This window comes from Dicentrarchus labrax, unplaced genomic scaffold (genome assembly GCF_905237075.1).
Source record: "Dicentrarchus labrax unplaced genomic scaffold, dlabrax2021, whole genome shotgun sequence".
Taxonomy (NCBI): domain Eukaryota; kingdom Metazoa; phylum Chordata; class Actinopteri; family Moronidae; genus Dicentrarchus; species Dicentrarchus labrax.
Genome location: NW_026136721.1, coordinates 26,974,895 through 26,999,721, shown reverse-complemented (window position 1 = coordinate 26,999,721; position 24,827 = coordinate 26,974,895). Strand labels below are relative to the sequence as shown.

The following is a 24,827-nucleotide window of genomic DNA, read 5'->3' as shown; positions in this document are numbered from 1 at the left end:
AGTAACCTATGGAGTTTTTTACCTCTAGTAGCACTAACTTTACAGAGTTCTAAATGGTACGGTAAACTTAAAGATAAGAGAAATAAAATGAAAGACTATACAGTTGGGATATTATTTACTGGAGTATAACAACTATTCTCAAGATACTGGATACTGTATAATAGGTATTACATTCAATAGTGTTTAGCAGTGAGGTTAATAATATACATTCTGTATATACAGTACATGATGCCTTTTTACGGTACTTCCTTATACTTTTTTTAAAACTGTACAACGGAAAGGCAGATTGTGATACACAGTGACGGAGAGACTTATTCTGTACAGACAATAAGATGTACTTTCATCCTATACATTTAAACTGTTATATTACACATCAAATTTAGTGTGGTATGTCTATATTATAAAATACAGGACGGCATGGTTTGTCACAGGTTTACACAGTTACAATGTAATATTTAAAAAATAAAAATCACAAGAGCCATAATTCTTTACAAATATATACAAATACACATTCTTAGCTTATAATATTTACACCATATTACGTGTTCGCCAATGTAGCCATGTTTTCCAAAAGTGTATTTAGTCTTTCCAGGAATATTGTAATATTTTCAAGTGAGTATGCTTCGCATGGTGGACAGACAACCTAAGATTCAAAAGAGACACAATAACACATATTTAAACATCAATAAAATACATATTTTTTAAAGTAAAGAAATAAAAAGCTATTATGACACTAGATTTGTGTACTGTAGTAGATTGCATTGAAAAAAGTACCAGCATTGATTTATGAGGATATTTACAACCATATAAACAGGACTTACAGATTCAACTGTAGGCAGTGTGTCATTGAAATCCATGATGCATTCTGTATCATTATTCATAATTTCTTCTTCACCGGCGACCATTATCAACTCCAACATGTAACATCTGAGCGACGTGATTTTACAGCTCTCCTAGGAGAGAGAGAGAGAGAGAAGTTCTGTATGGTCACATACATTTACAGATTAATTACATTGTAGTAATTTGTAGCTGTCATGGCGTTCATTATGCAAGTATTAAAGGTCCAGTGTGAAACATTTAGGAGGATCTATAAGGAGAAATGGAATATAATATTTATAGGTATGTTTTTATTTGTTGGGATGCCTTCCATGGAGTTTGCCATGCTACTGGTTCTTGATAGGGGTGTTTACGTTTTTCACATGATTCACATTCACTGTTGTTTCTCCTTCACGCTTGGAAGGGGTGGGTGAAGCGAGCGAGTTGCAATCTCAAACTGTACCAGATGTCACTAAATCCTACAAACTGGACCTTTAACAGCTTAAAGGCAGCAACTTGATCATGTTCACAAATCAAGATAGAAAAGAATATAATTCCTTTACTGTCATTGCATATGGTACAACAAAACTGTGTGGCAGTCACACAACAAACAGCAATCAAAAATCTAAATTAGAGAAAAATAAATCAAATATATAATAAATAAAGCGTCTATTTCCTGACACCTATAAAAAATATATAACTGATATATACTGAACATTGCAGTGCAGAGTTCTGCAAGTAGTGCAGTATATATAGTGCAGTTGAAATGTAAACATTAGTGCAGTCTTCTATACATAATACATACAAAGTGACTTCTTGTGCCGTCTTCTATAAATGTAACAGTAAGTAACTCAAAACGCACATTTCAACATGTACTTAACTTACTTTAATGTCATCACCTGATGGAGCATACAGCATAGCGTCAGATTTCTGAAAATAAAATGAGACAAATTATAGTTTTTAATAATTGAATCAAATATTAAAAGGTCCAGTGTAGGATTTAGTCGCATCTAGCGGTATAATTGCAGATCGCAACTCCCTCACTTCACTCTACCGTTCTAAGCACAAAGGATAAACTACGGTGGTTGTGAAATGCGTGAAAAAACCTCCCCTATCTAGAGCCAGTATTTGGTTTGTCTGTTCTGGGCTACTGTAGAAGCATGGCGGACTCCATGACGGACGCCTGTAGATATAATGAGCTCATTCTCAAACAATGTAACGATTCCTATAATCAGGTCATTACACACAAATGAAAACATACCTATGAATATTATCTTCCATTTCTGCCAATAGATCCTACTAAATGTTACACACTGGACCTTTAAGTAAAAAATAAACTATCCACTACATGTGTAGAAGTCAACAAAGTATCAGTGAATATAAAAATATGAAGGTTTCTACAGTATAAAACACAATATTTTATTTATATTCCATGTTTATATTTTATATTTTCTTCCTATGTATATTTATATGGAACATTGAACATGTACAAATAAAGGTATTCGTATGAGTGTTAAAGATGAACATAATCAAAATTTTATTTTATTTGATACCTTCTCTCACCTCAATGGCGGGTTTCAGCCTGTTCAAGCAAATCTTTACCTCTGTTACATCAGGCACAGAAGCAGCACACGTAAATGGACTCAAGAAGCTTTAAGAGAGTGAAGAGATACAATGCATTTTATTTATAAGAATGACATCTTTTTGATGTTTTGAGTTCTTGCAACAGTGGCTATGAAAGCAGACAGATGTTTAAAAACTAGTGTGTATTTTACTGACCCACTGTTACATTATGCAAATGACTCAGCTTCAAGTTGTATCTTGCAGATACTTTTCTCAACAGTAAATTAATTTGTAGATGATTGTTTTCTCATTCAGACCCTTTTTTCACTTCACAAAACTATAAACAAAAAGTATCCTTTGTTGCTAATATTTTCTCTCATGAATAACATATAATATCTGACTTATGATATCCAATATTTATGATAACCAACATGTAACTTTTTGACAAACACTGTATGCCTACCTCAGAATTAAGAAACAAAGCCAGACCTGAGTTTTGTGACTCTCTCGGCACAGGTTACAGGTCGACTGGAACAGGACGTCTTTCTAGAAATAATACAAGGAAATGTTAGTATGTCATCCTTTGGGTTGGTAAAGCTTTAATGAGAGTGTTAAGAGAAGACATTTTGGTTAATAAAGTAAATTTGCCTTTATAATACTTTATTTAAGAGCATAGTCCTTTGATATTATAGTTATCAATCTGATAAAACTAAACCACATGTTTTTTAGAAGGTCACAAATGCAAACATAAGACCCATGGCAACAAAGAAAGTATTTTTCTTTCATATTTTATAGGACCAGTTTGAAGTATTTGGTGGCATCTAGTGGTGAAGTTGCAGACTGCAACTAACTGAACACTAGTTGCATGTTGTTACGGCTGACACTGGCTGCCCTTTAGTGTGTATTTATTATTTGTTTCCATGAGTGATCCTGCCGGGTATGCCAATTCAGCTGTGATCCCCAATTCAGCTGTTTAATTAATTGGTGAGAGTTTGCTGAGCTCCTTTGACTACTAGGTAAGTTAAGTGAGCTCATTAGTGGATTCAGCTGTCTGCTTGAGTGAGTGCTGCTGGCTACTGAGCACCATGGCAGAAAAGTTTAATTTGGATACATTTGTAGAACATCCTACTGTTGAACAAGTACATAGTTGTAGGAAGGATGATTTAGTGGAGATAGCTACTCACTTCAATATTCCCTTTGTCAGGTCCATGCTTAAAAAAGAAATTAGAGAACGAGTGATTAGTGGATTGGTGGAACAGGGTGTGATTACTTTGACTGAGCAGTTGGAGTCTGTGTCTCTTCCCAGTTCCTCAGCAGAAGCAGAGAGTGGTCCAAGTACTGAGACACCCTCAGACTCTGGGAAAGTCTACCAGGCAGGTAAGCGAGGGAAGACCCCATTTACTCTGCCTAAGTATGATCTTTCCCCACAGAGCAGTACTGGCAATACTGAAGCACGGCTTAAAGTTGGCTGGCTCGGTTGCAACTGGAATCTCATGACAGGAGACTCAGTCCAAGCTCCAGCTCCAGTTGGAAATAAGAAAAGCTGAACTTCAGGCTGAGACTGAGAGGGCAGTGAGACTGAGACAACTCGAGCTTGAGGCTTCTGACACGGGGCGGAATGCTACTAGAGGCTCAGGTATGTCACCACCTTCCACCACCTCCACCAGTTCACCTAAAATAGTGTTTGACATTAGTAAGCATGTGGCTTTAGTACCTGTATTTTGGGATAATGAAGTTGACTCCTATTTCAATGTGTTTGAGAGGATAGCTGTTGCTTTACAATGGCCACCAGAAGTATGGACGCTTCTGCTTCAGTGTAAAATGCATGGTAAAGCTCAGGATGCTATGGCTGCACTCCCTGTTGAAGATAGCTTAGATTATGAAACTGCTAAGACGGCTATCTTACGAGCATATGAACTTGTGCCTGAAGCATACTGACAGAAGTTTCGAGGTCACAAGAAAACTTCTGCTCGGACCTATGTTGAGTTTGCCCATGAGAAGGGAACTCTGTTTGATAAATGGTGTGCAACATGTAAAGTTAGTGATTTCAATGCATTGAGAGAGCTGATCCTGTTAGAGGACTTTAAGACGTGTTTGTCTGAACGTATTGTTGTGTACCTGATTAAACAGAAAGTAGGTACACTTTCTGCTGCCGCTGTGCTGGCTGATGAGCATGTGTTAACCCATAAATCAGCTTTTTCTCCAGTCTCTGCTGTCTCACGTTCCTCCTCTCCTCCCAGATCCTCTAATCCACGTGGGCCGAAAGAGGAAAGGGAATGTTATTACTGCCACCAGGTCGGCCATGTCATTGCAAATTGTTTGACACTAAAACGCAAAGAGCTGAGGACTGTTTAAAGCAGATTGTGGTGTGAACACTAACTCATCTGACCAGAAAATCGATGACTGTTTTAAGCCATTCGTATTTGATGCCTTTGTGTCACTGACTGGTGAGTCAGCTGATAGACACTCCATACAGGCTTTGCGAGATACTGGGTTCTCTCAATCTGTTATTCTGGCGTCAGCTCTGCCTTTTTCTGATAACTCTGCTTGTCATTACAGTTCAGTTCTTAGAGGAGTTGAAATGGGTTATGTGCCACGGCCAGTGCACCGCGTCCATATTAAGTCCTCCCTTGTTACTGGATTCTTCCCAGTAGCGGTTTGTCCTGAACTGCCAATCCCCGGTATCGTACTCCTGATGGGGAACGACTAGAAGTCCTAGATCAACCCCAGTGTGATGGGATTCGGACATCAGATCAGACACCCTCGAATGTATTTCCAGCCTGCGCTGTAACTCTCTCTCGCTCCCATGAAATTAGCCCAGATGATCGTGAAGTTTCGTTGTCTGACAGTTTATTTATGTCAGTTTTTTCAGGTGACAAAGAGGAGAAGGAAGAGGCTGAGTGTTTCTTATTGCCTGTTCAGGATGAGACTGCTGAGGAAACGCCCTCGCCTGGCCCGGAACTGCTGTTAGCTGGAGGTGCGGCATTTCCAGTCAGTCGAGAGCGTAACTGGTGATTCTGATTGTGATTCTGTTTACCAGATAGTTGTTCCTGCAGGATGCCGCCAGCATGTGATGTCAGTGGCTCATGAGAGTAAGTGGGCAGGACATTTGGGCATAACCAAAACATATCAAGCCATCCTCCGACATTGGCCAGAGGGGTATTGCACAAAACCAAGATAAGGGATTAAGCCGGGATATGTTGGTTATCCTGGCTTAATTTAGCCTCAAGTCTTATCCCGGCCAAGTTACTATGGTGATTTATTCTCTGCAGCTAGCCTGCTCCAGACCAGGCTAACAGCCAGGCTAAGATTAACCCTAGTGATTCACCTGTATTTCCACCGTCAATCCTGTGAGGAATTAATGTGTTTTACAGCATGTCCATGGTCTTTCTAAGTATGTTGCATTATTTTAATTATCCTGCATTAAAATATTATATATATATATTCTCATTTCTCATTTCATTTAAATCTGTTGGCTGTTTGTAATTGCAACAGTCTTTTTATATTGATTCAAGTGGTAGTATTATTACTCAGGCCAAGTGTTATATTGCTATGCTAATGAAGACTGCTTGTCAAAATGCATAAATATTTGTTTATTGCAGTAATTGAGATTACAAAACACAGCTGATGAAGTTGCAAAGGTGTTTTCAATGAAATCTGTGACAAGGGCAATATAGTGTATATATATTATGGCATGCCGTTTAGGAAATTAATCTTTTAATATATTGAATGAATCTTTGAATATATGGAATGAATCTTTTAATATATTGAATTAATCTTTTAATATATTGAATGAAACTTGACTGGTCATCAAGGCACTGCTGCCATCTTGTAGAAGTGAGAATGAGTCAGTCAGGAACCTTGTGGCAGCAATACTGAGCAATGAGGACATTATTAACTCATTGCTTGTACGGGCCAAAATCCTTCCCATAGTACCCGTGCCCAATACTATTCTCCTGATGAAGAAGTTCACTCCCTTTTTAATCGTGGCAGGCCGGCTACAACAGGCCTCAGGCAAAATCCTGACAGAAAAAGCAAAAAAGTCTTCCAGTTCCAGAAAGTATTGTAATATTTCAACTGTTACCATTTTGTAAAACCAGCTAATCCAGAAGGCTATCACTTTGATGAAAAGGATACAACTAGGTTTTGAATTTCATTCAGTATTCTCACATTTCTATCAGTATATCCAAGCTTCATTCCATATATTCAAAGATTAATTTCCTAAACAGCATGCCATTTAGACTATATATATATATATATATATATATATATATATATATATAGACCCATTGGCAGACCCATTGGCCGTTGGAGATGACTATCTCATTGAGAGATACAGATTCTCAGGTGATGGACTAAGATATTTATGTAGGCTGCTGGGTCCAAAAATACAGCACCAGATGGCACGAAGCCATGCATGTTTTGCAAGTGGGAGATGCCTTTATTCTGTTGGGGATGCAGAGAACCTCAATAAAGGAACCATTTGCCTCACATATCCTAGCTTGGTGGGCTGCCCCCTGTGCCAGTTCTATGGGCTTTTTTTTAAACTGCTACAATCATGCAGACATTTAACATGTCAGCAGACACCTAATCTATTCACCTCATTTGTTCACTGTTATCTACTTTAGAGTCACTTACCAGCCTGCAAAATGTTCTTGTATTTAATTTTAACTTGCTGCCAGGTCCTTTTATGGCCAGACAAGTTTGTTCTTTATGATGGATAGAAAGATAAAATAGATAAAAATAGATTAAATGACACACATTGTGGATAATTGTTTGCACTTAATCATACTCTACATTTAAGTAACATGCACCTCTACTTGCCACATTTAAAGCAAAGTGTACAACAGTTGATTAGTGGACTTAAAGTAACTCCTTTGGTCCTTTAATTGTAGCCTAGTGATGACAGTTCCAGTGGAGCACTGTTTATTAATTGTACAGTTTTGGACTACTTAAGCATTAAGTCGGTCCGCTATTGTCTGCCAGGCTTTCTCTCTTTCTTTAATTATGGCATTGGTATTGCCTTTTTTTCTTATATCTTTCACCTCTTCATAGAACTCCATCAGGAGCTGTTGTTCAGCGGCCGTGAAATATGAAGCGCGACTCTTATCCATGTTCCCATCAGTGATTCTGTGAGCGATCGCGAGGTCTAGTTCAGTATGCCGTGAACACGCACTTATCCTGACTATCTACACCTGGCTTAACATAGCCGCGCCTTTTCATCCTGGCTCGGCAAACGTGCAACCGATTAAGTCAGGATGCGCCGAGCAGGCTAGGTCAAGCCGCGCTTGCTCAATTATCCTGGATTTCTTTATTCTGCTTTTGTGCAATACCCCCCAGGTCTAAAGTCTGACATTTCTAAACATTGCCGTGCTTGCCATGTGTGTCAGGTTGTCGGGAAACCTAGCCAGATTGTCCCTCCTGCGCCATTACATCCCATTCCTGTGATAGCAGAGCCATTCGAGCGGGTGATTATCAACTGTGTTGGTCCTCTACATCGAACTAAAAGTGGAATTCAGTATTTGTTAACTTATGTGTGCTGCCCTCCTTGCTCTGTTGTTAGCACTACAGCACCTTGAGGTCTATGTTGGGTCTACTTCTCTACCTGTTGTGGTGTTCACTGATCATAATCCCCTTGTTTTTCTGTCCCGCATGTTTAATCACAACCAACGACTCATGCGGTGGGCACTGTTGGTACAAGACTTCAACCTTGACATCCGACATAAAAAGGGTTCTGAACCTTGTAAATATATTATCTGATGCTTTGTCTAGGCTGTAGAGTTTAGCTATGTGTTATGTATGTAACTTTAACGTAAAGCCGCAAGGGCTTGTAATTTAAGGGGGGGAGTGTTACGGCCGACACTGGCTGCCCTTTAGTGTGTATTTATTTGTTTCCATGAGTGATCCTGCCGGGTATGCCAATTCAGCCGTGATCCCCTGTCGAGGATTGGTCCTTCTTGAGCTGAGACCGCCTACTTCCTGGTTGCTGTTCCCTGGCATCTGTGATTGGTGTGGCTGTGATTTGACTGAACCTACCAATCAGCAGTCTTCAATCAACCCAAGCTGCACTTAAATAACTTGTGTGTCCACAGTTCAGAGCGGCTGTGAACCAGAGATCAGTTCGCCTCGCTGTTGGTTGCGTACTATTGTGTTTAGAGAGTTTAGAGTGTTTGTATTCCTCTAGTATTGCCTGGCTGTTGCCTGAGTGGTTTCAGTCAGTGTTCTTTGGAATCTTTGGAATTCATTTAGTTTGATTCAGAGTACCTAGAGTTGGACTCCCTTTTGTTTGAGACATTTAAATTGCAGAATAACTGCTAATTTGTTTTTGTTCATTGTATTTTTGAGCTTATGGGTGCCACCATGAGAGTAGCATCTGCCCCTAAGCATGACTCATTTGACTCTGAGGTGGGGTTGACTTGTGTCAATAGTCACCTTAATAAACTCTCATTAGTTAAATAAACGCCTGATTTTAACCAGAACCTGACCAGTTGTCACATTCCACCTCATTTACTATCCCAGTCATATGTTGCTGCTCTCCATAACGGGCCGGGTCGTAACACGTGTATTTGACTAGCTGGGAATAAGAACGGCTGTAAGGTGTGTAGGAGAAACTACGGTGGTTGAGAAAACAGAAGGCAATCCTGTAGATATTCATTCTAAGGTAACATAACAGTTCCTATATTCAGGTGATTATACACTAATGTCAACAGATCCTCCTAAATGGTACACACTGGACCTTTAATTTATAATTTCAGCTCATTTTAAATTGATCACACACTGTAACCAGTAAACCTATTTCATTTTTAGTTTGTTCTGTAAATTCAGTTTGACCTGCAAGCATGAAATGAGAAATGTGATCTTTTTTAAGGCATTTTAGCCTTCATTGGACAGTTTGACAGCTAAGAGGCAAACCGGGCACATGGGAAGAGAAGGGGGGTATGACATGCAACAAAGGTCCCGGGCTGGAATTGAACCTGTGTGTCTGACAATGAGTGACAAGACAATATTCGCAGGCCAATAAGATCTACATTTTTATTCTACCTCTCCAGCCTTAGTCAGAGTGCATGAGCACCACTAACCTGAAAGGTATATGGTGCTCATGGCAGCTGTTTGTTCAGAGTTTAATTATGATAATTATAATTTCATTTATAATTTGTCAGTTTTAGCCAACCAACAGTCCAAATCCCAAATATATTCAGTTTAATATAATATATAACATCAAATCCTCATCTTCTTCAAATTGACCGGAACAATGAATCAGTTATCAAGATAGTGACCAATTCGCTTGTCGATCAACAAATCAACGAATCATTTCAACTCCCAGATAATTCAGAGAGTTGTCCTACAGTTCTGTGATTAAACCAGTGCTTTGTGTTTTCATATCTCAGGCTGACATCCCTGCATATTCAAGCAAAGCAGTGTGTGAATCTCTCATCTTCAGTGTAGCTGACCCTGTTGGAGGTCAGAGAATGTGTGAAATAGAAACAGACTTTACCAGGATTTACAGTTTTATGTATGTAGTCCTCTAACTGAGCCTCTTGTTCTCATTTTGTCAAGTTCAACAAGAGCCAAGCGGCAGGCTCACCAATCACATATAGGACAATGGTACCCAATGATTTTGCAATAAGTGCATAGATCCGTCAGGCCCATTAGTGGGAAACTGAGGTTGCCAAACAGTAACTGCTGTTTTCATTGTGTTGCTATAGCAGGACTGGTTCCCATGCAGACCTAGATTTTGTAATCCTTTTCTTACATAATATTTCATGTTTCTAAAGCCCAGAGATATTTTACTGGCAGAGAGAGGTACAGAAAAAAAAGTTCTGCAAGCAGCAGGAAAAGAGCCTCTTGATGTTGGACCTAACATAAATAATTGGATATGGATATTTACAAGATGGAAAAGGTTAAATTATTTTTAAACTTAAAGATGGATATCTTCATACAACACTGGTAAAAATAGGTGCATTCTTATTCCTGTTTTCTTATGTTTACTACTACAGGGTTTGAATGTACTTTTTCTCTTACTGCTTATATACTCATTCTTATTATTCGTATTTTGGATCTAATAACATTGTTTTTTGTAAAATAAAGAAAAAATAAATTACTATTCTTTTTTCTTTATTTTACAAAAACAAAGAATCTTCAAGTCCACTGGACATAACGCCATCTAACAGATGTGTTCCTGATTATTTCAAGACTGCCTGTGTCTTCTTTTCTGATTCTTATCTTTCTAACCAATTACTTCCATTCACATTAAAAATCCTAGAGAAAATTGTCTCAAATTAGTGGTTTGAAGTCTTGATCAATATGGGGCTCTATTGTAGGACCAATTTTATTTTTTATTTTACTCCTTTAGGCTACATTATCAAACAGCATGAGATTTCATTTCATTGCTTTGCAGATGATAGTCTACTGCACTTGTACTGTAACCTATCTCAATCAACTGTCTGGCTGCTGTGAAGGATTAGATGGCAGAAATTCTTCTTCAGCTTCACCCCTTCAAAATGGAAATTCTTATTATAGCTCTTGAGCACACTACAGCCAACTTCTGCCTGCTGTTGTCTCTCTAGCGCAACATTTTGTACCTGCTGTTAAAGGTCCAGGGTGTAATTAATATATAACAAATAGTAATCTATAATATTCATAGGTATGTTTTAATTTCTGTATAATCACCTGAAGGTCTGTTTTCATTACCTTAAAAATAGGAAGAAGTGTATTCTTGCCATTTCTGATTATAAAAATAGTTGCTATTGAGCAACTTATCAATTGATCAATAATCTTCATAATTATTTCAACTCTAAAGAGTTTTGTGTTCTCAAATCTCTTCATGCAACCAACACAATCACATATTGGTGTCTCCTCACTTAAGACAGCAGAAACTTATTTCTTTTTCTTTCAACACAGAGCATCAAATCATAAGTTCAAACCTGCCTTAATTTCTTGTGCTAAACAACTCCATATCTTGCCTGTCAGTTACAATCCACATCACACAGACCGTAATGATTTCTCTAACCAGACACTTTAATTAGAAACAATCTTACTGTCACTGAGAAAGAGAGATTGTTATTCTTAGATGAGCTCTGAAGATCCCTGAAATGCTTTGCTATGATATGATTTAACGTTTCATTTTCCAGTATGACACAACTCTGAAGCAACTCTGCATCAAACCAATTGAGAAAAACTATGGCCAATGCCTAGATGTGTACATATTGTAGCCGTTTGTGAAAAAAGATCTCCTTCAGACATGTTTTCAGACTTAAAAATATTATAAAAAATATAAAACCATCTGTCTAATGGGAATTTCCCATTATTATATCAGGCAAACTCTGCATGTGTTAGGGAACCATCCATGGGTGAAGTAAAGATAATAAGTAGCTCATGTTGTTGAGTGGAGGAAACATTAACATGCAGTTGCATAATTTAATCCACAACAATGGATAATTTATTTTAGAAGATAATTACATGTTTCATATGTAGTATCAGAATCTACAGAATAATTAATAACTATACCTGTTAAATAAATGTAGTGGATTGCAAAAACTTTTTAAGATTCAAGAGATTTATCACATTAATCTACGTGTACAACAACAGTGAAATGAGACTATAACTACTTGACAGCTGAGCTGCACAAAGGGCAAAGTAACAGAATATCAATATAAGAAAAACAACATAAAGCTATATGCAGGAAAAATAACAAAATCACAGAAACTGTTATGAAAATAAGTGACGCGTTCCATCAAAATGACATCAAATTGACAGCCTAGACAAAATTAATTTTCGCGACGACGAAATTGCTCAACTTTTAAATTCAATTCCTGTAAGACATGCTACTTCAGACGACAACTGGATCGACCTTATTACGGACTTTTTCACCGCACCGGCAGCTGAGAGTGAGAGTGACAGCGGCGGCTCGACCTCCGGTATTTCGCGCTACCGACACCGGCCGGCTCCGATCGTGATGGCGAAGAAAGTGAGTGTGACGGAGGCCAGGAGGAAGATATTCCACTGGTGGCTGACCCGATGGTAGCATACAATGTCTCTGATTATAATTATGTAAAGCAGTAAAGTTTATTTATTTGAATATAAACTGTCTATAAATGTCTTTCAATTCATTTGGAATATGGCGGAATGTTGATTGCTATCTTTAGAGCGCTTTTTCTCAAAAACAAGGTTTGGTGACAGTCGACCTTTGGAAGAGCGTGTCTCATACAATTTTTGGAGTAGAAAAATAATTTTGGTATCGCCATAAAGCTGAGACTTTCCTCTTTACAGCCATGAAGAAAACTCAAAATGTGTTTCTGGGTCAAAGTGACTCAAAATGATGGAGCAGGTCACATAATAAGAAATAAGTGGCGAGTTAAAGAAGTTGGAGTGTGCAACCAAAATGCAGTGTGTGCGTTGGCAGTCTGGACAAGTGAGCTTTTAAAGGGCAACTCATGTGCAGGATATGTGCTGAGAGTTGAGCCTCTTAGTCTTGGCCATGATGGGGCAGAGACGCTGGCTTGGACAGCTACTCAAACTATTTGTGGTTGGGGTGGTGAATGCCATTATTGATCCACTTTGCCCTGGATCTGCACCGCCTGGTGATGATTCACATCTGTCACACCACAACATTCAACAGAGGGCCTTTTTATTCGAATAGCTGCTTGATTTGACCAGCAAGTCATGTTTTCAGAAATACTGTGGCCGTGAAGAAGAATTTCTGAAATAATAAATTTGCTTAGCCACCTGAGGTTATGCAAGCGCTGCCTTGCTTTCTTAACCAGGGCGAAAAAGGGTGAAATCTGTTTCGGGTTTACTCAAGGTACCTGTAGCTGGTTAAAGAATGAAACTTAGTTTATTTACTGAACTTGTACTTTTACTTGTATTTTACTTGAGTATTTCCATTTTGTGCTACTTTATACTTTTACTCCACTACATCTCAGGGGGAAACATCATACTTTTAATCAACTACATCTATCTGACAGCTGTAGTTACTAGTTTGTTTGCAGATTAAGATGTCACATATAAAACAACATATTTTTCTTAGATAGGACTATCCAACCGTATATAAATTAGTCAGATAAATTAAAATGCTGCTTTCGAGTTAATGGTAATGACTTGTGATATAATTACAGTCCATTAAATAAACTTACACACCATAGTAAGCACTTTTACTTATATTTTAAGTACATTTTTCTCATAGTACTTGTAATGTATTTTGACTGAGGTAATAATAATACTGGATAATAACAATAGACAAGATTATTTATTAAGCACTTCTCAAAACCAACATTACAAAGTTATTTACACAAAACAAGCAATAAAAAAAGTTGTACAGCACATAAAACATCCTGACATATCACTCACTGTGACATGTCATTAAAAAAACAAAGGCACAATCACCTGTAGTCTTACATGTAGACACACGAACAGCCAGCAAGTTTTTGTCAATGACATCAAGCTGCTTACAAATTGTTAAGTGGAGAGCAACCGTTAGATATAATCTGGAGTGTGTGTAGAATCTGACACTAGAAGACTGATTTCCTATTTATCTGCTGAAGCGGGAACGTTTCTCACCTCAAATCTCACTTAAGACGTGTACGTACAAGCATAAATTGTGGAGGACAGTCATGTTTCAATGTGCAACTTACACCAGTGTTTTGTTAAAACTTGAAACCTCCAGAACACCACAAACTTTGAGAGTGGTAGGAGAAATCTTGTGTTGAGCAGTTAAACTTCAATATTTGCATATTGTATATTCTGGACTTGCACACAAATTAGTATTTAAAGCAGAGTATGTTTATGTATTAAAACAAATGCTGCCTAAAGATAATCAATAATAATAATCCAATAACTAATTACTCAAATATAGTACTTGAGTACCATTTTGAGGTATGTGGTATCTGAAAGTTATAGGATATGTGACCTTTGACCTCCCCCTTCACATTCAACAATTCTAGCATATTATTTATTAGAAATAGATGCTTCTTCTGAAAAACAACAGACCTATAAAAGTCTAGGTTTGACGCAAATAGACAGAGTTGTTCATTTGGCTGGATGTTCTCCAAGCTCTCAAGTGCTTGTTTTGATGCTGGACTGTTTTGTAATAAACCTTTATATACAATCAAGACGGTGTCAGCGGACTTCTCTTCAATACATCTTCACATCATCGCTACTTAGTATACAACAGGTACTTTACTTGAGTATCTTGATTCAGTACTACTGTGTACTTCTACTCTACTGCATTCATTTGGCAGCTTTAAATACTTTTCAGATTCAGATTTTTAACACACGAGGACTATTATTAACCCGTTGGGTGATTAATTGGACTGATCTTCTGGCATTTTGAGATAATCGACATCCGATGAGGCCACTAAAAAATGTCTTCAGGCACATCTGCAGGCAGCCTCGTCAGTGTGGCTGCTGTGGAACGACGTTAACATTCCCCCTTGTGAGTTTTGGGAAGGTGGCGAATACGTTGTTTTCGAGCCCTTTACTATAACGCTCATGCAACCTGCTGTAAAACCTGAATTTCCTACACAATAGAATTTAACATGACTTTTCTTTTGATATCAGCCATCAGCTGCCCTGCTCTATAAAATATCGACTAATATCGGCCACTGAAAAACCAACTGATATCAACTGACCACTAGTGTGAAGTGTTATTGGATAGCTATTGACAAATGACAACATTAAGTAATAATATCCAATAATGCAATGTATTAACAATAATATTAAAGGCTGAAAAGAGTGTTTCTGCATGACTTCTTTTACTTTTGATACTCTACATTACATTTTGCTGCTCAAAATACTTTATTCATTCCCCAGGGAGGAAAATGAGTGCCACCATAGGACAGACAACAGGTAGAATAGGAGAAGGTGTACACATCTCAAGGCAGAGAGCATGACACCATACTAAATAGTGTAAACATCAGCATGACTGTACAAATATAGTGGATGAATAAGACATTAACAATCCTCAGAAGTTTTACTTAAGTAACATTTTCTGAATACTTCTTCCACCACTGAACAATATTTGTAATATTGTCCTAAAAAAAGAGGTCATTCTGCATAGTTAATGATATTTTAACCGCATTTTGCTGATAATACTTTTACTTGTTGTGAATGTTTACTGTCCTTCACTGCGTTATTACAAAAGCTAACACACGGTTGGGTCATCGTGAATAAACTGCAGTCAAATGTCTTCACTATCCCACACTTTAAGCGGATGTTTGCAGATATTTTGCCGTCTGCAGTGACAACAGGAGGAGCTTGTTGATTCAAATCACGCCCTTGGCGACAGTCAACCGAAAGTGAAAGTGAACCCCTGACAGTACTGGTGTTGTGTTTGTTTGGTTTTTGAACAAATAACCATAATGGTGCACGGATCTCCGACAGCAGATTAAATATCTCCCGCGAGGCCCACGTGGATCGCCAAATTGACACACCTCCGATCATTACGCACTATTCATGTCCTGCCGGTGTGAACTTTGCCACCTTCCTGACTTCCTAAATTGAAAACTGGAAGGCCTACTCCTACAAGCCCAAACCTGAAGTGGTAGTTAGGCTACAGGTTAGTTACACCTCACACGCACACACACACACTCACACACAGAAAAGTAAGCTCACCGCTCGCTGGTCTCCGGGGCATGTGGGCTGGGCGAGGATCACCGGGAGCGCCGACATAAGGGCTGTCATCTGCGTAACGGCAGCGGTTGTTCTCCTACCCAGCGGAGCAACAGGCAAAGATCACATTTTTGCATTTCATGTGTTATGATAAAGCTCCTTTGTCTCATTGATCCGAGTCCAGTTTCATTAACACTTAAGTGGAGCGAGCGTGATCCAGATGTCGCTCCAAAGATTTCACACACGCCCTGCTGCTATCGTCATATTTTAAGTTCACTCCTCCTCTGAGTCGTCACTTACACATCAGTACGTGTTAGGACTGTTTTTTTGTTTTTTTTTTAATTGGAGATTATAATTGGTCATTTAGTCATATCAAGCAAAACCATCTTTTAATTTCAAAATGCTCAGTCAGACGTGTTTCTTTTTTATGATTTATTGGCATATTATACACAAACATGTCTCAACAAGTGCAGATGATTACAATGATCAAGGGCCAATATGTTAAGAGGTTTGGAAAGCTTTGTGAATTACCACAGTAACCGGCAGTTTATCATATATTACACTGTAAAGACATGATCCTAAAGTTTATTTCAGGCTGTAACCAGGGCTGATACCATATTCAATATGAGGGCCAAAAGGGATTATTGAGTTGCAAAGTGGGACAGGTTATTTCAGACAACCAAGGCTCCAGAAGTAAAAGTCATGTTAATTTTCTGTTCATGTAGTTTACATAGTGTTAAGATGACCGACACCTCCAAGGCTCAGATGGTCATGAAACTCTCCCGGATGCGTCATCAGTTCAATACAAAGGATGACCAACTACATTAGAAAATATGACTGGGGACAAGACTGTAACCATAAAAACAAACAAACACACACACAGGTAGAGAAGTTAACTATGACCCCCAATGTGCATTTCTGTAAGAATTATCTAATCGTTTGACCTTGAAACAAATCAGAGCTGCAGCATGCAGGAAAAAAATGGCTTTTGTTCTGCAAGCTGCAGCTCTGATTTGCATCCCTGACTGTCTTGCTCCCTGCAGCTACAGTGGCTGATAACACGATATCCATATCCAAGTTGAAATAATTAAAACTGATTATCATAACAGCAACCTATAGAGCATTGTTACAATATTATGATTCCTGTGTTTCTATGTTGAAGAACATTGAGAAAATCATTCAAACAAAACTTTGAAATGCAAATTTATTGTTGTAAAAAAAAACACTTCAGGAGTTAGCAGCTGCTCCCACTTCGCAACTCTGTTACTTGTTTGTGTCAAAATGTAAATGGACTATATGCTCCTGGTGGATCAATCCGGCCCTGAATGTCACAACAAAAGCAGAAAACAAGATGTCTCTAGGACTGGATATAGAATGTTATATACCTTTTCAGTACCAACTGAAATATGTCCATTTATTATCAAAAACCATCAAGGAATACATGTTGGCAGTGACTGTCAGGTCAGATTCATAATTCATAACGGTTTACTTATGTTCTTATAAGTCAGTTTCTGATTAAAATCAAAATTAATATTTTAATTCTGACGCTTCTAGTTAGGTAACGAGTCTGTGTGTTGTAACAGCACTAGTGTTGATAACCAGCCCCAGTTATACCAACTATACTCTTCCTAATTCTTCCTCTGTATGTCTTTATTAATTCCTGACGTGTAATATCATGTTGGGACTGTACAGGTTTCTTTAGTCTCTGTCTCAGTTTAGGCAGTCTCGTCCAGTTTAAGAACAGCCACAGAATCAGCGACCTTTTCCTCTCCACCTTCTTCTTCTTCCTCCTCTTCGTCATCATCTTCCTCCTCCTCGTCATCGTCCTCCTCGTCATCGTCCTCATCATCATCATCATCCTCCTCTCCATAGTCGTCCTGTTGGTCTCCGCCTCCAGATGCTAAGTTCTTCCAGTAGGAATCGTAACCCGACGCTCCGTAATCATCGTCGTCGTCATCAGCTCCGGCCTGGCGGCCGAACTTCAGCGTGCGAGCTGCAGAGAACACAGTTGTGACATTAGCTCAGGTTTCACTCACTGGGATGGTGAAGTGACAAAAGAAAAGTCAGGTGAGATCAATTGTGTTTCTGCAAATTTTAGAAAATCATGTTCTTGTAATTAACGTTTAAAATGATTTCAGTAAGTATTAAAAAGTCAATTTTGGGATAGACCCAGTTAGTGCCTCTCATGTATTATTACTATAGCATCTGAGTCACAAAGCATTTGTTTTCCTAAAAAAACAACAAAACATCCACCATGGAAGGAAGTTTTTTTCATCCATTTGATCTGAAGAGTCTTTGAGGATTTTTGAAAAACAGTAAATGTTAAATAAATTGGCTTCTGTTTTTTTTTTTCAGATCAGTCTTTATTTTTTTAGGAAACAGATGTTTCCTAGCAAATGAATAGCTCTGTGATTTGAATGGCTGCTCGTGCGCCAATAAATTAGTTATACATAAGAGAACATATTACTGATCTGGATGATGAGATCTATGGTACATTACTTGGATTTAATGCAGTATCACAGTGTAAAATGCATTTAAATGATCTTTTAACACTTATTCAAACTGTAACTCTGGTATACCACATTATAATAATGCATAAATATTGTAAAGCTTTTTGTGAGTCACAACAGATATGAGTAGATTTTCAACCAAGCTCTTCAAGCAGAACAGAGATTTTGCTCGACTCATTTTGAGCTGACACAAAGTGTCTCACTTCTCTAATGCCAACAAGCACAAAGAGATAACCGTCAAATGGCAGCAGCTGAATTGGAGAGGTCAGGTCTGTGATAACACTGCAGAAATCTCATTCTTGAAGATGAATAAATCAATTTCATCACATTAGGTTATCCTATAATACTGCAATGTTGTATGTGAAGCAGTCACACAGGATCAAAGAACACATGGTTTAAGTGCCATTTGGTCTCTTTTTGTTCACGAGTAGAAAAAATAAATCTGTCAATAGCAAAATAAATTGTGAGTAAATGTTGAATAAAAAGGTGAAATGAGGAACCAAAACCTATAAAAGAGAGACACATTTGTGACAAGCAACTGAGTTTTTATGGGAAATATAATGTAAAAACGTCTTCACTCTTTTTGTTTCGTTTTTCAAAATCATGATTTAGCAATTTCCTCCAAATGGCAGATTTACTGGAAATAACAATGTTAAGTAGTTCAAAGGTTTGTGCGTTAGACTCACTGGACATGCTGAGGTCTTTGGTCTCCTGGGTTTCGTGACCGCACTTGGGGCAGGGTGGAGCTTTACCTTTCTCCTGTTTGAAGACCTTACTCTTGGCATGGTCATCACAGTAACAGGCCTGAGAGGACAATGGTGAAATCATCACATGGAAATATTAACAGCACACGCATTATCTTGATATATAGTTTAATTTCTGATTTGAAAATATGAAAATGAAATCTAATGACTGTTCAGGCTTGTTTAGACAAGTTCATTCATCATTGTGTCTTCCTTTTCTGCCTCAGGTATAGAGCTTCTCATCTGCCACTGTAGTGAAAAGGTGTATGTGTTGCTGGTACAATTGTCACTATGACTATTCATATATACTTTTCACTGTCTATTTTTGGCAGCTCTCTAGTGAACCTGAACCTGTTGACATGGGCGTTTTGCAACATTGCAGATTAGAGCTTTAGGACTCAATATAGTTTTCATTTTGTTCCTGATGGGAAATGATGGAATCATTTATGTAATTTATGAATGATCTATAGACTTTTAGGCAAAAGAAGAAAAGTCCTCATTTTATGCAAAAAAGCATGCTAAAGTTGAGCTGAATTTGAGCCACATTGTTGTTGTGTGTGAACAAAGGGATGCATCTCAGCCAGGATGGACAGGAGGAATGATTACACCCTCACTAACTTTATGGAATGTACATATGGGCATGTGAGGCATTATCCTTTGAAACCTGACTTGAAAGTGTGTGCTTCTTTTGTAATTATACTGCATGTTTGTGTTTATCTGTTGTGTGGGTGGGTGGTTTGGGCAAACACAAAAGTACATTCAGTGCAAGACTCATTCCGCCTAGATGCATCACAGAGCGGCACAGGAAGTAATTCCTGCCTGTGGCCATCAAACTCTTCAACTCCTCCCTCAGAGTGTCAAAACTCTGAGTCACTAGTCATTAAACTGGTGCTGGTAATGTGCAGTAAGTCGATTAAGGTGCAATATCCGGGTCAACGTGCAATTCACTTGATTATTATGTGATTCTTTGTAATTATCTATAACTTCTGCAACACCACAATTATATTTCTATTTTCTATTTTTACTTTATGTATATACCTATACATTCATTTCAATTCTGTGTTAGATCTTATGTATAAGTACTATTCTTTAACGATGTGTGAGTAGAACTGTAACGAACATATTTCCCCCACGAGATCAATAAAGTGTTTCTGATTCTGATTGCCAATTTCATTTGGCAGTCTGTAGCCTGCAGCACTTTCTTGTATTTTATTTATTGTATTATTCTCTACATGTTACTTTTTGTTGTATATTTTATTTTATGTAAAGCACATTGAGTTTGTATATGTAATGAAATGTGCTTTAAACCAACTTATACTATTTACAAGCTGCCGAGTCATTTTCAACCACTGCCCTTTATAGATAAAGCTGCAATTAGATAACATTGCATATCGGTAACCAACTGCTCTAACCCAGTGACGGAGGGGGGGAAATGTTCTGTGGGCAGCAGCTCTGGCCTTATTTGGCAACATCAAGTTTTATCTGGTTGGGGCGCTCTCTTGCTGCCGTTTAGTAGAACATTTTCTATTTTTTCAATTACATATTTCCTGCATACCGGGAATATTTCCTGTTGTGTTGTAAACTAAAAGCAAAAGCAAATAAGAGGGAGGATTCAATTTGGCTCTTTCTTATCAGTCAGGAGATGTGATACCATATTTTTGCTTTACAGAAAAAGGTCTAGTGGTTCTTAAGGAGCCGATAAACATGTACACTCCCTCCACTATGTTTTCTGAAGTGAGGATAGATGTTCCCCTCACCTTACAGCGCAGGCAGGAGTGTTGTCCCAGTCTATTACAGGAAACACCTAAAATGGAACGTGAGAAAAGGCAAAACATAAATCACGTTTGCTCTTTGGCACACATACCCTCTGGATATTGTTCTCTGGAACAGTTCCGATACACTTTACTTTCCCCCCATTAACCACAAAAGGGACATTGTGAAAGGAAAACCAAATGACTCACATTTATATGTTTCTGCCTGAAGGACTTGGCAGCTGGCCTGGTGTTCAAACTGATCATCCTCACACAAGAAATTTTGACAAAAGGAACAGCGGAAGATTCGCCCTCCTAATCAGGAAGTTGAGACAGTCAGTGGTGATCTTTAATGTGACACTACTGTGACTGGGTGAAATTCAAACAAACGGCAGAGTCTTACCATGATCCCACACACTGCGGTCACACTCAATGCAGTCTGCATCAGTCAGAGGACACACGCAGGAATGAGTGCTAAGACATTTCCTGCCGTGGCACACCCAAGCTTCACAGAAGTCACACACTGCGCCCTTGTGGAAGAAAAATTACAACATAAAAAAAGAAAATCAAATATTTGCCATGAAGATCTTTTTCTGAAACTTACTGTACAAAAACAAATAAACTGACCTTGAACAAAAAATAAAGTACTGTATTGCAGGTTATTTTAAAACCTGCTACATGCTTAGTAGTGCTCACAGATCACTGAGCATTGGGCTCATTCATCACTTGCACGCTGTACGTCATTTCTGTCATTATTCTGGTACACTATTACAGCATTATCTGATACTACTTGGACTATGTGTTTCTTCCTCATCTCTGGTCGTCATTATTATGGGCATAATTGTTATATCCTGTTGCAACACTTGCACAAAGTTTACAACTGTGACAGTGACAAAGACTGATAATGAGATGATAATTTTATGCACGTTATTATAGACATTAGTGCCCATTAGTGTTTTACATTTTATTACTTGCACAGTTTCATTTCTCCGATGTTATCTCCATGTATCCTGTGCCACTGCTTACCAAATCTATATAATACTGTAGGACCAGTAGTTTGCTCCCTCAAAGTCAGGGTCATTTTTTTTGTCTCATGTAAGAAAAGTTGGTTTCCAACTAAAGTTGGTTTTTTTGGGGCTTTTTATTGCCTTTAATCGATAGAGACAGCCGAAGATAGACTCGAACCCTGGGCCGCTGTAGCAAGCAGCTGTACCAACTGAGCTAACCGGGTGCCCTGGTTTCATATTAAAGAAATTTCTGCACAGAACACAGAAATATCACGATAAAAACATACTTAATGAATAAAAGCTGATTTGCAAACACTGGCTGGCCTGAACTAAAATAACAGAACACATTATTAACAAACAATAAGAATCGTGTACTGTATCCGCTTTTTATGTTGCTACAACCAAATGTCCTCATTAGGATTTGTAAGTACGGATGTGTCACCGCACATACAGGCATTCATGCTGCGTGATTGTATCAGTTGAGAAATGTTGACAACTTACCACCATGGCCATTCCAGTGCTGTGGATCCCAGGATGTTTGATCACACAATCTGATGACTTCATGCACTTGGTTTTGCCTGACAACACAAGCATTAAATATTTCATAGTTTAATAAAGTGTCACAACCTGTTTCTCTCACATTATTATGATGAAAAAAGTTGTTGGAGCACATAATTGTCACGCACTGCTGTCTGCCAAAGTATGTTTTACGATACCACCAATTGGGGGCGCCAAAGTAGAATAATTACTATAAACTTTTACACATGGTGGGTTCAGAGGTGTACTCCACTGGCTTTACACATACGGATCAGCTCACCTGTTAAAGTTAATACTACTCAGCCTGTGAAAACAGTGATATAATGTGTCCTGTGGCTCTGAAAAAGCCTACTTAAGTTTGAGGTTATCAGCTTGGGCTTCAAATTCATAATGGAAAGACTGCCAAACTGGAGATGTAGAGACTGAAAGATATGGGGATTTACAGTTCCTGTCAGGGAGGGTCTAACAAAAGACTAGGTCAGGAGGCATAATAAGGCTTATTTCTAGGGATTAAAAGTTAGGATATCTCGACCTCTGCTGCAACAAATTTGACCATTCCTTTTTTAAAAAAGGACAAGTCTGGTGATATTCTAGACCATTTTATTGTCACAAATCCCACGAAAAGACCAAAACCAACAATTAACTGATTCAACATGTAATGTCTGTGCAGCCTGCATCTTATCCCTCTTTGCTAAGGACCTCCACTGTTGTTCAAAAATACATTAACGAGCCAGACTGCTGCACTGAGACATGAGTTGATCCAATGTACACCATCCTGCTGCTGTAAAGACTTACTAGGGCACCAAATCTGTGGCTGAAAATAAACAAATGCACTATTAACTTCTGTTTGAGAAACCCTTGTTAAAAACTGTGTTCAAAGTGATCAGCTGTTTTACTTGTTTTATATTTAGCTTGAAATTAATGTATATATTCATGATATGTTTTTAACCATTTATGTATTTATGATAAACGGGTTCGGGTCTAAAAGCCATAAACAGGCTCTGGATGCCTGTTTTTCATTGTTCATATTATTTAAAATGATAAAGTTCATCTAATGACATACAAACATTTCACTGCAGTTTACTCACCACACTGAGCGCAGACAGGCAGCTTCTGCACTGAGTTACAGAAGTAGCAGAAAGCTCTGTTCTTCTGTTTTCTACCAGGTGACATTACAAGGAGAGAAATAGGTTTGTTAACTGGTTAACCAGTGATATTCTACGTACTTAGATCTTTAATTTAAGGAAAAGTAGCAATACCACAGCGTAAAAATACTCACTTATGTTACAGCTGGTAAAGGTGAGGCTAATTTCAAATCATTCATATACTGCCAGGTGGCTTAATCCATAATATATAATATTTTATTAGTTTAATCAAATTTTGGTAGAATAATCTGAATCTGCAAAGTAACTAGTAACTAAATGTAGTGGATAAAATATACAATAATGGCATAAAATGTCCACATTTGAGTAAATGTAGTTAGATTCCACCAGTATTTAGCTATACTTGAATAAATTACAGAAACATAAAGCAGTACAGTCACTTACCTCTGACATTTGTCACATTCCTACAAAACAAAAGACAAAAATAAAATAAATAAATAAAAACAGTAAGAGAGTATTTACTACGTTATATACTTTAAGCATCGACTTCAAAAGCTATCTACACACCATGTTAAAGTTGCAGGGGTGTTTGGCCACTTGGATGTGTTCCCGGTTGGCTCGACTCTGTTTCTCTCGCTCCTTTCGACTCTCAGCCTTTTTCCGGGCACCGGTTTTCTTCTTGGGCATTTTTCCGGTTCAACGGGGCCGGTAACCACGGAGATAACGGCCGGTTGTCTGACCTGCAACAGACACGGACCATTAGGTGCGGTTGTAACGGTTAGCTGCTTCATTTAAGATGGTTAACTTATTTGGCGCATTATGAGGCAATAACAGCTGGTTAATGTTCACATCTGGCCTGCTACTCACTCGACTACCAGCGAGAGTGAAGAGAATCTACCAGCCACATTAAATTACATTAAACTACATTAAATTACATTGAATTAACTTTACGTTGATGTTATATTATATGTAGATACTCTGTGATGTTTAGTTTTTCTGGTAGTTACATCTAAGTGTCATTTATTGAACGAGTTGCAGAAAAAAGAAAGAAAAATCTTACCGAAATGATCAGCACTCCAACTTCTTCTAGGTCCGGTCGGAAAAACGGTCCGGGCTGAAAACATACTGTTTGTTTTTTGTTCCTACTTTTGTTCCGTGTTCCCTAAATACAATAAATTATACTTCTAGGTCT

General features: G+C 38.2%; 2 protein-coding genes across 9 annotated transcripts; both read right to left on the bottom strand.

Moving 5' to 3' along the window:
- Window positions 1–98: 98 nt before the first annotated feature.
- Window positions 99–16,256, bottom strand: LOC127355646 (interleukin-15-like). 8 transcript variants are annotated; one of them, XM_051386722.1, is made up of 7 exons: window positions 15,988–16,256; window positions 3,564–3,590; window positions 2,843–2,925; window positions 2,380–2,467; window positions 1,702–1,746; window positions 822–953; window positions 99–643 (listed from the first exon to the last, which is right to left on the bottom strand). In XM_051386722.1, exons 1-7 carry the CDS (start codon window positions 16,054–16,056, stop codon window positions 539–541), a joined length of 549 nt encoding a protein of 182 aa, XP_051242682.1. In that variant the 5' UTR covers window positions 16,057–16,256; the 3' UTR covers window positions 99–538. The 8 variants fall into 8 exon arrangements, with proteins under 8 accessions (XP_051242682.1, XP_051242690.1, XP_051242684.1 ...); XM_051386730.1 differs by having other exon boundaries at window positions 2,869–2,925; XM_051386724.1 differs by having other exon boundaries at window positions 2,869–2,921.
- A 145-nt stretch (window positions 16,257–16,401) lies between these two features.
- znf330 (zinc finger protein 330) lies at window positions 16,402–24,792 on the bottom strand. Its single transcript, XM_051386721.1, has 10 exons — window positions 24,696–24,792; window positions 24,203–24,375; window positions 24,080–24,099; window positions 23,621–23,691; window positions 22,497–22,573; window positions 21,392–21,518; window positions 21,199–21,303; window positions 20,995–21,041; window positions 19,181–19,298; window positions 16,402–17,977 (listed from the first exon to the last, which is right to left on the bottom strand). Exons 2-10 carry the CDS (start codon window positions 24,320–24,322, stop codon window positions 17,700–17,702), a joined length of 963 nt encoding a protein of 320 aa, XP_051242681.1. The 5' UTR covers window positions 24,323–24,375; window positions 24,696–24,792; the 3' UTR covers window positions 16,402–17,699.
- Window positions 24,793–24,827: the final 35 nt, after the last annotated feature.

Coding starts and splice junctions, on each gene's coding strand:
- LOC127355646 (XM_051386722.1), bottom strand. CDS start 16,056: ATGACAGCCCTTATGTCGGCGCTCCCGGTGATCCTCGCCCAGCCCACA. Junction 3,591..15,987: donor GCCCCGGAGACCAGCGAGCG/GTGAGCTTACTT, acceptor TTCTTTTTTAAG/CATGGACCTGACAAAGGGAA. Junction 2,926..3,563: donor CTGACAAAGGGAATATTGAA/GTGAGTAGCTAT, acceptor TATTATTTCTAG/AAAGACGTCCTGTTCCAGTC.
- znf330 (XM_051386721.1), bottom strand. CDS start 24,322: ATGCCCAAGAAGAAAACCGGTGCCCGGAAAAAGGCTGAGAGTCGAAAG. Junction 23,692..24,079: donor GAATGTGACAAATGTCAGAG/GTAAGTGACTGT, acceptor GTCACCTGGTAG/AAAACAGAAGAACAGAGCTT. Junction 17,978..19,180: donor CAAAGACCTCAGCATGTCCA/GTGAGTCTAACG, acceptor TGTTCTCTGCAG/CTCGCACGCTGAAGTTCGGC.